Source organism: Sardina pilchardus, chromosome 22 (assembly GCF_963854185.1).
Source record: "Sardina pilchardus chromosome 22, fSarPil1.1, whole genome shotgun sequence".
NCBI lineage: Eukaryota > Metazoa > Chordata > Actinopteri > Clupeiformes > Clupeidae > Sardina > Sardina pilchardus.
The window spans coordinates 11,735,993-11,748,492 of NC_085015.1; the positions used below are offsets into that span (position 1 = coordinate 11,735,993).

The 12,500-nt window shown below is 44.8% G+C and overlaps 2 protein-coding genes across 2 annotated transcripts in view; both read right to left on the reverse strand.

Moving 5' to 3' along the window:
- The window catches only part of kif19 (kinesin family member 19), a 49,480-nt gene extending 42,966 nt beyond the window's left edge, over positions 1 to 6,514 (reverse strand). Inside the window, exons 1-2 of the mRNA XM_062525972.1 lie at positions 6,079 to 6,514; positions 5,125 to 5,205 (exon numbers count right to left, since the gene is read on the reverse strand). Of these exons, the coding sequence (XP_062381956.1) occupies positions 5,125 to 5,205; positions 6,079 to 6,117 (120 nt within the window). The 5' untranslated portion in view covers positions 6,118 to 6,514. The remainder of the gene's footprint in view (positions 1 to 5,124; positions 5,206 to 6,078) is intronic.
- Positions 6,515 to 7,206: 692 nt separating this feature from the next.
- dnai2b (dynein, axonemal, intermediate chain 2b) overlaps positions 7,207 to 12,500 on the reverse strand; it is a 9,837-nt gene continuing 4,543 nt past the window's right edge. Inside the window, exons 9-13 of the mRNA XM_062525973.1 lie at positions 12,165 to 12,388; positions 11,405 to 11,540; positions 10,159 to 10,305; positions 8,751 to 8,987; positions 7,207 to 7,316 (exon numbers count right to left, since the gene is read on the reverse strand). Of these exons, the coding sequence (XP_062381957.1) occupies positions 7,284 to 7,316; positions 8,751 to 8,987; positions 10,159 to 10,305; positions 11,405 to 11,540; positions 12,165 to 12,388 (777 nt within the window). The 3' untranslated portion in view covers positions 7,207 to 7,283. The remainder of the gene's footprint in view (positions 7,317 to 8,750; positions 8,988 to 10,158; positions 10,306 to 11,404; positions 11,541 to 12,164; positions 12,389 to 12,500) is intronic.

Below are 12,500 nucleotides of genomic sequence, written 5' to 3' on the forward strand. Positions count from 1 at the left end.
TATGGTCTTGTGATGGCTCTTATTCTGCCTTGTGACTCTATAAGTCGACCCATCATCTCTACACTAGCCGCCAATTTTAGCCAGCTTCTTAAGATGGCAGGTCAACTCCGTTGTCTGTCTCCACATTACTGTGAAGCTGTGTAGGCTACGTGGAACGACACTCGCTAACCCGACGGGCTAAGAAAAACTAACTCAGACGCTTTCAAAAATAGCTAGAGTGCTCTACTGAAACACACAGGTTAGTTTACACTGAACAGCATAGCAGTGTGACATTCACTGTAACAATCTCTATGCTAACCTACAGCTACTGTCTCAAGGCATAAATCAATGCTTGCCAACCCAATAGGCTGAAATTATGAACAAACATACCAATACGGCAACATACAAAATAGGTATAGCCTACTCTCATTAGAATTACAGACATTTCTAATAAAATTAGAAATTGGGCAGAATTGATAACTTGGTCAAATTCAATGACTGGTCCGAGCCAGTTATGTCAAGTCACTGACTCACTATTCTTTTTCAGGCCCTGTCTTACCGTAATGGTCTAAACCTGTCTAAACACTTACAGGTAACGAGGAACTATATATACACATCATTTCCCATAATGCACTGCTGGAGCCCCCTCCTCTGCTCCTGTGGAGTTTAGTAGTGTTGTGTGTGTGTGTGAGTCACTCTTGCTGTTAGCCTCTGACCTAACACAAGCCCTCTCCACACCTTTACTGGCCTCATCCCATTAACAGGTTGAGAACTAGGTGAGCCTGCTACAGTACAGCACGGTCATGTCATGTGAAGTCTCTCAGGTCCATCCAAGGTCTCAGGACAAACTTGAGTACAAGACAGAAACATGTAACATATTCAGCTCTTGAATCCAACCCCCCCCCCCCCCCCCCATACACAAACTTGGCTAACGGAACCAGAGGAACATAGACAGTGTAGCCTTGTGGCTGCTCCACTGACCAAAACCGGTAAAGTTCTTTAAAAGGAGCGCATACTGTACAGTAGGTACTGGTGGACCTCACTGGTACTGATGCAGCTCATGGCTACTGGGCTGCTGCTATAGTCGACAGAGAGCAGAGACGGGGGAGAAGAGGAGAGAGGGATGAGCGGAGGAGGGGTGGAAGCAGTTGTGTGTGTGTGTGTGTGTGTGTGTGTGTGTCGTGTGTGTGTGTGTGTGTGTGTGTGTTTGTGTGTGTGTGTGTGTGTGTGTGTGTGTTTGTGTGTGTGTGTTTGTGTGTGTGTGTGTGTGTGTCGTGTGTGTGTGTGTGTGTGTGTGTGTGTGTGTGTGTGTGTGTGTGTTTGTGTGTGTGTGTGTGTGTGTGTGTGTGTATGTGTGTGTGTGTGTGTGTGTGTGTGTGTGACTGTGTGTGCGTGTGTGTGTGTGTGTGTGTGTGTGTCTGCTTACTGTATGTGCCTGTCTGATAGCAGAGCAGGTGGCCACAGTAGACTTAAAGCCCCTAAAGCTTTACAGCCAGCAGGCTCATCTCTTCAGGGTTTAAGATGGCCCCTGGGGCCTGACGGACGGGGGAGAGAGAGACGGAACCCAAGCTAATCTGTCTTAGCCTACCTGAAGGCAAGGCATGGCAGATGGCACTGTGTTGCACAAACAAAATCAGGAGGGTGCCTTCTTGGTCAGTCAGCGATTCTGTCTAATTACTATTGAGTGTGTGTGTGTGTGTGTGTGTGTGTGTGTGTGTGTTTGTGTGTGTGTGTGTGTGTGTGTGTGTGTGTGTGTTTGTGTGTGTGTGTGTGTGTGTGTGTGTGTGTGTGTGCGTGTGTGTGTTTGTGTGTGTGTGTGTGTATGTGTGTGTGTGTTTGTGTGTGTGTTTGTGCGTGTGTGTGTCTGTGTGTGTGTGTGTGTGTGTGTTTACACACGCGTGCATCTAAGATTTCTCTGTTCCATAATCATTTGTCGGATTTGGAGCATTCACTTGACAACAACTTCAAGTGTGTTGTGTACCTTGCACGCACACATGTGTGTGTGTGTATGTGTGTGTGTGTGTGTGTGTGTGTGTGTGTGTGTGTATGTGTCCGGGCGCTCTAATCTCCCGGCGTCCTTGCGAGCGTGGCCAGTCAAAGTGTCCCTAGTTTATCCAGTTCCATTCATGTGCTTGGGTGCACAAACAGTAGAACTAGACCCTACAAAAGCCAATAATCCTGTGCGCTCAGCCGCCGCCTCCTCCTCACCTAACAGCACAACCTGTTTACACCGCGGAGGGGGATGTGTGTGTGTGTGTTAAATAAGCTCTCAGGTGTAAACACAATGACATAAGGTGAACTTCATCATATGATACAATAACCACGGGGGAAAGGACACTATGTTTGAAAATGAAAATATCCGTGAGGGACAAAGCTATTGACAAACGGATTATCAATAGATTCTTTATGCAACATACATCAAAACTGTTTAAAGCAACACTGAAGAGTATACATAATGTTTTCAAAATCATTTCAGCGGTTCATCAACTTGTAACAGGTGTTGATATAAATTCATCATCATAACCGCACTATGTAAGTTTACCAGATCGGGTAGCGTACCTGTGGTTCGATGAAATGAGACCTAAGAAACCACAAATTTGATGTCGCAACACATAATACTTTCATAAAACCATGCAACATGCTCTACCTTGTCTGTGGACATCGTTATCTGGTGGATAAACAAACAGCATGTGTGCAACAGAGGAAAAGTGTTTTAGTGCTGCTTTAAAATGTATAGTAGCCTACATGAAATGCAGTGGTTATATTAAAATCAGCATGAACTGTAGTTAATAGAACAGAATAGAGTATAATGCAACAAGCAGCATCATTGCATATATTGATTTTGCACGCGAGGTGTTCCTGCGGAATCCAACATGTGGCATCCATGAATCAGTCACTTCCAGAAGGCTCAATTGTGTTTTTTGCCCCCAACGGCACCTTCCAGGCAGCACAGCCTAAAAGGCTCAACCCTCATCCTACCCCTAAACTGAGGGGAGTAGTGCCTTGAAGGCAGCGCTGCCTGGAAGGCACCGTTGAGGGCAAATAATAAAGACCTTCCAGAAGAGTCACACTACTAGATGAGTCCCACTGGCACACTTCTCACCACAGACAGAGAAACTGAGACCTATCTAAAAAGCAGAAGGGTAAAATATACGGCAAGAGGGAAAACCGCCATATTTATTGTCTGAGGGAAACGGTTATGAACTACAGTACGAGTGTTCCTCCAGACTAGATTTCCCCGAAAGAGGATCTATACGGGCGGGGCCAGGCTATAAGTTATCAACACTCTCTTCCTAGAAATCAGCATGGGCTCCATTCCATCCAGTTATGAATCATAACGAGCATTAAGAGCTCCTGAAGTATTCCGTTCGGAAGCGTATGACGTCGTACCGTGTTGATAAGCCGTCTTTATTGGCTCCCGTAGGGACTGTGTAAGAAATGGATAAACTGACTCATATGCGTTGTTTGATGCTGAGTCACTACCCTGGACTACCTTTGCTAAACTTTAAAATTGGGATTGCAAAAAAAAAAACAAATCTCAACTGTGCAAAGGAAAATAGTTCACATTTAAATAATTATATTAAATAAAAGAAGAAGAGTGCTGAAACAGTTAATCATTCGTGGTCCATCTCAGCTCTGGCCTTGGAACAACAGACACGCTTTTCAAAGGGCACCCGTTGAAATGGATTGTACTGTACCTACAGAGGTGAATGTACTTTATGATTGAATTCCCCCTAGCACAGTAATGCCTGGTATATGCAACTGTGGAAGAAATGAACAGACCACTGCACATTTTCTAATGTCACTCTACTGAGTGAGTTGCTGAATGACATTCACATTCACATACGTAAGTTGACGGTCAGATTCAAATTTGCAGTTGTCTCTTAATTTTGAATATGACCGTCAACTTACTCAAATGTCACTCAGCAACCATAGGATGACATCAGAGAAGTGTGCAGTGGTCTCTTCATTCCCTGAGGTGTATATGCACTATAAGAGGTACCTATACCAGCTATTGCAGTCCTGGTGATTAGTTTAGTGCACTGAATCACCCTGTGCTGGGCCATCTTATGCTGAGAATTATTATTGCCGTAGTATACTGTTATTTTCCCAGAAATAACAGACTTGCACAGCTCTGCAGTTCTCTTGAATTCTCTCAGTGCTATTAGATGCTGTCTTGCCTTTTTCACCACGGTGGATATGTGATATCAATACCAAATGAACTGCCCCCTTGTATACAGCTCATAGCTGAAGAAATTGTGCAAAATCAATCAATGCATAGTAAGTCGCGGCCAATAGTTGGAAAATTGCAGTACTTGCTTCTTAACAATGACAGGTGTTGAGTACATAGGAAATAGCTGTGGAAAGGTGACCTTAAACAGAGCTCAGCCCTCAGCGGGTGTTTTGCTCACCTGGAGCATCGTCTGATGACATTAGGCATAGGCACACTGGCAGCAGCATCGCCTTGGTGCTAACAAACTAAATGAGCTGGCCAGCTAGTCAGCAGCTGCACTTCACGCACCGGCTTGACTCACAGAGCACAGACACACACACACACACACAGAGACACACACACACACACACACACACACAGAGAGACAGAGAGAGAGACACACACACACACACACACACAGATAGACAAACACGTACACACACACACACACACACACACACATAGACAAACACACACACACACACACACGCACAAAAACACAGACATGTAGTGAAGCACAGGATTCTGCTTCCCCAACGACTCATTACAAATGCAAAGAGAACAAACGTGACTGAGGAGAGTCGGAAATGAAGAGACCTCTTTCTGTCACTCTTCTCCTTCACTCTATCTTGATTGCTCTCTTTCTCTCTCTCTCTCTCTGTCTTTCTCATGTTCTCACATAGACACACAGACATACAGTGCATGCACTGATATGCCCATAGCCTCGCTCTTTAGAGGGGTCCACCCTGTACACAAACATCTGCAAAGACCGTATCTTTCAGCATGGATGCCTTTCCTTTGACCACAAACACTTATTCATTGTCTGTACCGAACAACACAGATTCAGCACACGCTGGTGTGTACACACACACACACACACACACACACACACACACACACACACACACACACGCACGCACGCAAAAACTGACCTGTTCGTCCACCCTGTGGGCGACTATGGAGGCTCCTTCTTCTTGCTCAGCATCACTGAGGGGTCGGATTCGCAAGGCAACCTGAGAAAGAAAAGATTAACTTAATTTAATATTAAACTTACTATCGTGGCACACTGCCATAGTACAAACGGAGTATTCAGCTACTGTCCTAGAAGATATGAAAAAGTAAGCCTGCAAGTAAACATGTCTATCACAGTAATCAGTTGTGTTGTGCACCTGCTGTGAGATGTACTGTATGTAGGCCTACAGTTTGGCTGACAATGGCTGTAATGCAATTATAACACATAAATACATTACATTGTTGTTGCATTAATCTGAGCATCCTTTTAGAGCTCAAGGCCCATACAGATACACAATATCAAAACCATTTATCCAATGTGTGTATATGTGTGGAAAAAAGAAAACATTGGGTAGTTACAACATCTATTTCTCTATCTATCTATCTACTTAGATTGGGAATCTTGCCTTTAAGAAATGCTACAGAGTACACACAACAGGAGCCCATACATCTTCAAATGGGACAGATCCAAACATAGCCAATATTTCCACTATTCCTATTTCAAGGTGCCTGTTTGACCTACAACTACATTTTAGAATCTAGCAGAACTCTGTCAAACTGCGTGTCTGGGATATCAACAACCATGATGGGAGATCTGATAAAGAGGACAGAGCAACGGGCACAGTCGTCTCAACTACTTTAGTGGCTATAGCCTACGGGACAGAGTGCGATGATAGAGACCTGTTTGCTGTATATTAGGGGACAGGCACCTGAGACTGACCACGTGAATTATTCAGATCTGGGCCAGAAGAGCACAGATCACATAGAAAGGAGATCTAGCCCGTTATAGAAGACATTTTCTGAACAGTAGTAATAAAACATTAGACTGCATAATGGCACCAGAACCGTCTGGACTAAGATCATTGGTAACTCACAGTTAGTTGTTGGTCCTTTGATTCGGACGTGTCCTTCATGACTCCTCGAAGTGCGTCTCTCTCGCAGAACACGAATGTCTATTCTGAATCGGGCACACTAACAAACATTTTGCGCAATACCATGTCTGCGTAAAAGGAAAAAAAATAGTATCAACCTTACAGTAACTTAATTGACGTTTAGCCTACATTCGTTTGCCACCGCGGCTGACTAGTCTTCCGTATAACGCAACCATTTAGAATCGCTCACAATTTAATTGTGCATCGCTCATCTCCGTGTTAAGTCTTCCGATAATGTTCTACGAAAGAAGCCTTGGAACGAAGGAGAACATGGAAAAGACGGCAGCTTGTTGTTGTCAGCTGGCTTTCCTCTCAACCGCCACTCTCCTTTTCATCTGACGAGTCTTGTGTTGTTCCTGGATCCCCTTAGAGATCAGTAGTAAAGTGTACACAAGGGCATTCTTCGCAGGCTCATATACTCGTCATTAAACGCGACTGATGCGCTCGCCGTTCGTCCGTTTCGTTGCTCAGTAGGGGACACTCTGCCACGACACCTACCGGTGACTTTGTAGAACACATCAACATGCGCTCACTTCGTGCGTAATCCTTGAAAAGAAGACGCGAGATACAGTATGTTCCAATCTTTGTGTGCTAGTTCATTACCTTAATTTTGTCTGTGTAATAATAAACATTCGTTTTTGAACACGCGGTTATCCAAACTCACTTACAGTTTCAGTACTTACAGTAATGTATTTAATGTAATTACATAACAGTGCCATTAATACAGACATTTAAAAAACTATGTTGTTTTGTTTTGTTTCAATTTCTGTACATGTAAAAAATAGAATTAAGCTAAGATGAAAAAATATCAGTTGAAGGGGGTAAGAGGATGGCCATGATATTAAATGTGTAGACCTACTGTGGTAAAACAATATTGAGGAGTACATTAAAACAAACCACTGTAGGACATTTTTGATCACAAAGTGCCACAATCCCACACATCTAATTATTTCAAAATAGCAAAAAAAATATCTTTAATCATGGAAAGCAGCAGCCAATGTGCGAAACATGCTTTGTCTCATTCTTTTAGTGTACAGCAGCAGTTCTGTTGTGCACAAGCATCACTGTCTGTTCCCCTTCTCTCTCTTTATTCAAAACACATCATGTGGCATTTCAGTATGACAATAGAGTGCGGTCCATCCTCCGCTTCAGATTTCCTTTATATCGCAGACATCCTTTTCCTGTGATAAAACAAAAAAATAAAAAATGAAAGTGGCACATCATTTCAAACACCTCGACTGACTTAATGCATCATCCCCAGCCTATCATTTCCTTGAACCTGCCAATTACTCGATCAATCTCACACTTTCAGTCCATTCTGTATGGTGAACACTCATCCTTTCGTTAATTACAGGCCTGAGAACCCTAATGTACAATTCACAGCTAGAGTTCTATATAAGCCTGTTATTGTGTGTTTTTTTTAGCTATTTAATTATTTTTGAGGGCTGTTAGAATACGGATAGTGCACCAAATGTGAACCATGGCGACAGAAACACATGACAGCTTCAGAGAGAGTGTGCTGCTGGGGGCTTGTGCTGCTCTGCTGAAGACACACTGGACCTGACGTAGGACCTGATGCCTTCTCCTGACGTAGCTGCATTCAGACATTCAACCGCTTCGCTAATGGTTATTGATTTTCCCTTGTGTGTGTGTGTGTGTGTGTGTGTGTGTGCATGTGTTTGACACACACAACGCATTTACGTTCAGGGCCCCAGCTCCCATGGCTATATATAGATGGCTGGCACGCCTTATCTTCCCTGGCCAGCGGACCAAGACGAGCTCAGCTCTAATCTCACGGCAACAAGGTGCCGTTACATCTGGCAGGAAACTAATGGAGCGGACAGGAGAGCGTGGAGAAAACGGCCTCCGTCCAGAACTAGCAGACTGTCCGAGCAATACTGAATGGAGGCTCCTTGGTGACCATTAAGCAAGTGGATGCCTGAATTCACTGAATGGGAACTGGTATTAGCTAAAGGCTTACATAACATGTTGGGGTCACAAAAGTGTTCAAGCAGACGACTAAAGAGCTTTTGTTCCACTCTTTGCAGAGGGGGTTCCTTTGCTGGCTGCCGCAGAGGAACCAATCAAGGCTCAAGTAAGAACCTCCTCATGAAAGGTTCTTTGTGACACCATCTTGAAATCTTTCAGCCATCCGTATAAAATCCTCTAACAAACCCTTTGACTGGCATCACAAGACCTCATTTCATGTCATATAAGTTATTTTGAATATTTACCTCTGCCAATGTATGGATGGATCTCGATCAAAATTTAAGGAAAGGTCTGAAATGACCCAAGGAAGAAACGATTAAATTAAAATGGGAGTGATCCGGATCACCGTCTGGATCTAGGAGGCGCTTGGATCTAGTGGGTGCTTGGCGGAGGTCTGTGCTCTCTGAGTTATTTTGAATATTTGGTAAGCGATTCAGACAAAACCATAAGAAGGACTAAGTGCACCTGTCACTCCTGGGCTCTCTCTGAATGTGTAACTGTTTAGTCTGTAAATCGCCATTAGAGACATGTGCTCTATAAGGGAAATTAAATTGAAATTGAAATTGAAATTGAACATAAATTGAAATCAAAATTAAATTGAAATTGAACATGTAGTTCCTTCCCACCTGTTCTATGTCTTTGGCCCTCTTCTTCTGCTCGACCCCCACCAGGTCGAAGAACTCCTTCTCGGTGCGGGCCAGCATGTCCTCGGGGCTCTCCTCGCCGTCCATCTCCTTGGCGCCGCCGCCGCCGCCGCTGCCGTCGTCCTCCTTGCTCTGCTCGGAGCGGCTGCGCTCCTTCAGACGCATCTCGCGGTGCCGCGCCTCCAGGATCTTCTCCCGCTTGGTCTCCCGCTCAAACATCTGGCCAGGGGAGGGACACAGGAGAACATCAGGGCACCAGACAGACAGACAGACAGACAGACAGACAGACACACACACACACACACACATACACACACACACGCTAATTTGAATGACTGAGGGAAACATCTGGCCAGGTGCATGCTGGTCCAACTAAAGTCACTCATGGTTCTCGTGAAGGATATCAGTAGACAACTGCACAGACGTGTACACACACACACACACACACACACACACACACACACACAAATGACTCTGAGACCAGCACGGCTACTACGGATCATGAATGGCTTTCTGGTTTGCCTGAGATCACTCAGATAAGAGGCCCCACTAATTGTAGCTAATGATCTTGTCCAAACATGGCCAGAGATGGCCCAACATTAACCACTGGCCTGGATATCTTTGTGTCTCTCCAGAGGATAGTATGGACTTTGCTGATAAGCCTGCTTCACTAATTGCACAGTAAAATGCTTGGCTTTGCATTGTCTTGTGTACGTTGTGATGCTGATTGTGCAGGTATCAGTGATGATCATGACGCGTCTATGCCTGTGGTCTTCTCTTAAAGTATACTTTCAGGAGCTTTTTTGACTTTTTGCAGATAGGACAGTTGAAAGTGGCAGAAACTGATTAAAAAGAGATCCTCGTGGGTGCTTGGACCCATATGTGGTCAGGATGTTCTAGCTGGCAATAGAGCTCCCTCTACTGGTGGTCTGTTCTATGTGCATTCTGACTCAACACATCTGTCAACTCTCCTAAATGTGCAATTACAGGCGGCTCCTAACTTCATGCAAGCTTACAACAGTCACATAGCACTGAATGCTCTCTGTCTACACTGATATCTGTTAGATATGGCATTCTATTGTGTCATGTGTCTCGTTCCATTTACAGTAAGTTGGAAAACTCAGAACTCAAAATCAGTAAAAGTCTGATCATGTATTGGTTCTACCTGTGCACTTAGCACAGGCGATCTCATTAATTAGCTGCTCTACCTAGCTGAAGAGTTGCGTTAATTAGAATCAGCTGGTTTAAATGAATGGTTGGCACAGATATGTGGTAGGACTTCTACTCACTGAAGCTGGCTTTTTCCACCTCAGTCTAGTGCTACACTATGGGCTGTGGCTGTTGATCGAGTGTGCGGCCGCCGGCCGGTGGGTCATGGATGCGTTCTTACCGCGGTGGCCAGGGCCTTCTCGTTCCTCTGAAGCGTGCAGAGTCCAGAGGAGACCTCCAGCAGCGTGGCCGTCCCCAGCTGGGAGCCACAGGCGATGAAGCGCCCGTTGTCCTGCACCCGCATGCTGTACAGAGCCTCGTCACACACCTGACCACACACACAGACACACACACACACACACCCACACACACACACACCGTGTGTTTGTGAGTGAGCATAATCATAAGTAGATACGCACATAAACACATGATAACACACTTACTGTAGATGTATGCAATTTGCACAAATAAACAAACTGCTGACTGACCAAGAAGGCACTCTCCTGATTTTGTTGATGCAAAACAGTACCATCCAACCCTTGCTTCAGGTAAGCCAAGAAAGATTAGCTTAACTTCCGTCTCTCTCTCTCTCTCTCTCTCTCTCTCTCTCTCTCTCTCTCATCCATGCAGAGAGCCCCACATACATAAACCAAACCCACACATACACCCACGCTTATTTTTAAAATACATCAATTAAATTCATCGTTCTAGTTGTCCTTGGCTGTATTCCAAACACCTGTGACAACACATTTGCATTTAATAAAAGGAACTTAAGTCCCCCATTTCAAATGAGAAGAATAAAAGGCCCCCCATGAAACGTTTTCAATTTAATAAAACAGTTTAGAAATCAGTGTGATGGTTAAATGACCGAAAACGATGGCTTTCCCAGCTTCCCCTACTGTTTCGTGACGAAAAACCAGCCTTGCAAGATTGCATTAGCACATTAAGTCTGAATCAGGAAGTCTCGTGAGAAGTGAGAACGAGCGAAAAACACAAAATGCTTGAAATTCTCTGGACATACACACAACCCGCAAGCACCGTTTAGCCATGCCGGCTAGCTATAAGAACAAGCAGCGACGGCTTCATTTTTTAGATGTTCATCATGGCAGAGACAGTGAAAAGACCAAATATTGTCAAATAGGTACCTCAAAGCTGTAGGGGGAGAACATGTGACAACAAATTGAGAAATCGGCAAAGAAATGCCTAGAGTTACAGAGAGATACATCTATTTAAAAAAATATACAAATATATACAAATATATATATATTATTTGTGTGTGTGTGTGTGTGTGTGTGTGTGTGTGTCAGTGTGTGTGTGTGTGTGTGTTTCTCGACTATCAAAGGCACTGGATATTTACAGAGCCCAGAGCCCCTCTCGAGGGGTCAGAATCAATCACGCTGTGTCTGAGCCATCCATCCATACTGCACCTTGAGGGTGAGCGTGGGGTCATTCTGCTTGAACAGGAAGTCCCACACGTCTAATGTGCCGTCCATCTTGACAGTGAAGAAGACCGAGGGACGCATGGGACTCCAGCAGCCGTCCAGCAGGTTTGCTGTGTGATACCTGCAGGTAGGGGAGGAGGACATTCATACTGTACCAGGCTGTGAAAACCACTGCTGAATCCATTACAATTAGGCCTCTACCTTCAGATGACCTTGCATTGAGTTCATAGACTAAGGGGGGTTAAGCTGCAACTGTTTCAACTCAGAATTTAGTGACCATTTCTTTTATCATGATTGTAAGATTAAAGAAACCAAAAAATGTGTCCTCTACTTCTTTTCCTTCCCGTTATTGATGAGCAGAAAACACTACTGGATGGAACATCCTGCTGGCTATATGATGCTACCGTCCATGTAAAAAGAGTACTTAGTGGCAACACACTGAGCAGAGGCTTACTGGAATTAGCGGCAGAGACAGTCTGGCCGTGACGGACTAACGGCACCGGTAACTTACTGGCAGTGAGATGGAGCGCTCACAAACAGGCTCTTTTATCACATGTGAACTTGAATCAGCTCAATAGGACCTGGAATGCTCCTTCAAGTGCTTTCATTGAGTTATTTTCACATTCAGCGTTGCCTAACAGCCTTCCTGGAACTCTGCTACGGCTAGATGTTCCCATCATTTTTATGATTATGTTGTTTTTAACCCCAGGGTGATGTTGCTGTAGCCTGTCTAGAGACGGCTTACTTGGTCCACATGATGGAGGACTCCTTGATGTCCTCGGACCAGATGCGCGCGGTCCAGTCGGCGACGGTCAGGAAGTTCTTGGGGAAGAAGGGGTTCCTCTGCAGCGAGTAGATGGGCCCGTGGTGGCCGCTGTAGGTGCACACGATCTTCTCGGCCGGCGTCTTGGCCTTGCGGTTGCAGGACACCACCAGGCCCTGCTCCGTCCCCACCATGAACTTGGTCGGCTGGACAACGAGAGTTGGACCGATCAGATTCAGTGACTTCATGTTTGTTGTCATGCAGCCAAAGCTTCAAAGTTACATTCAAGTTACACTCATAATGTGTGAAAGGAAGTAC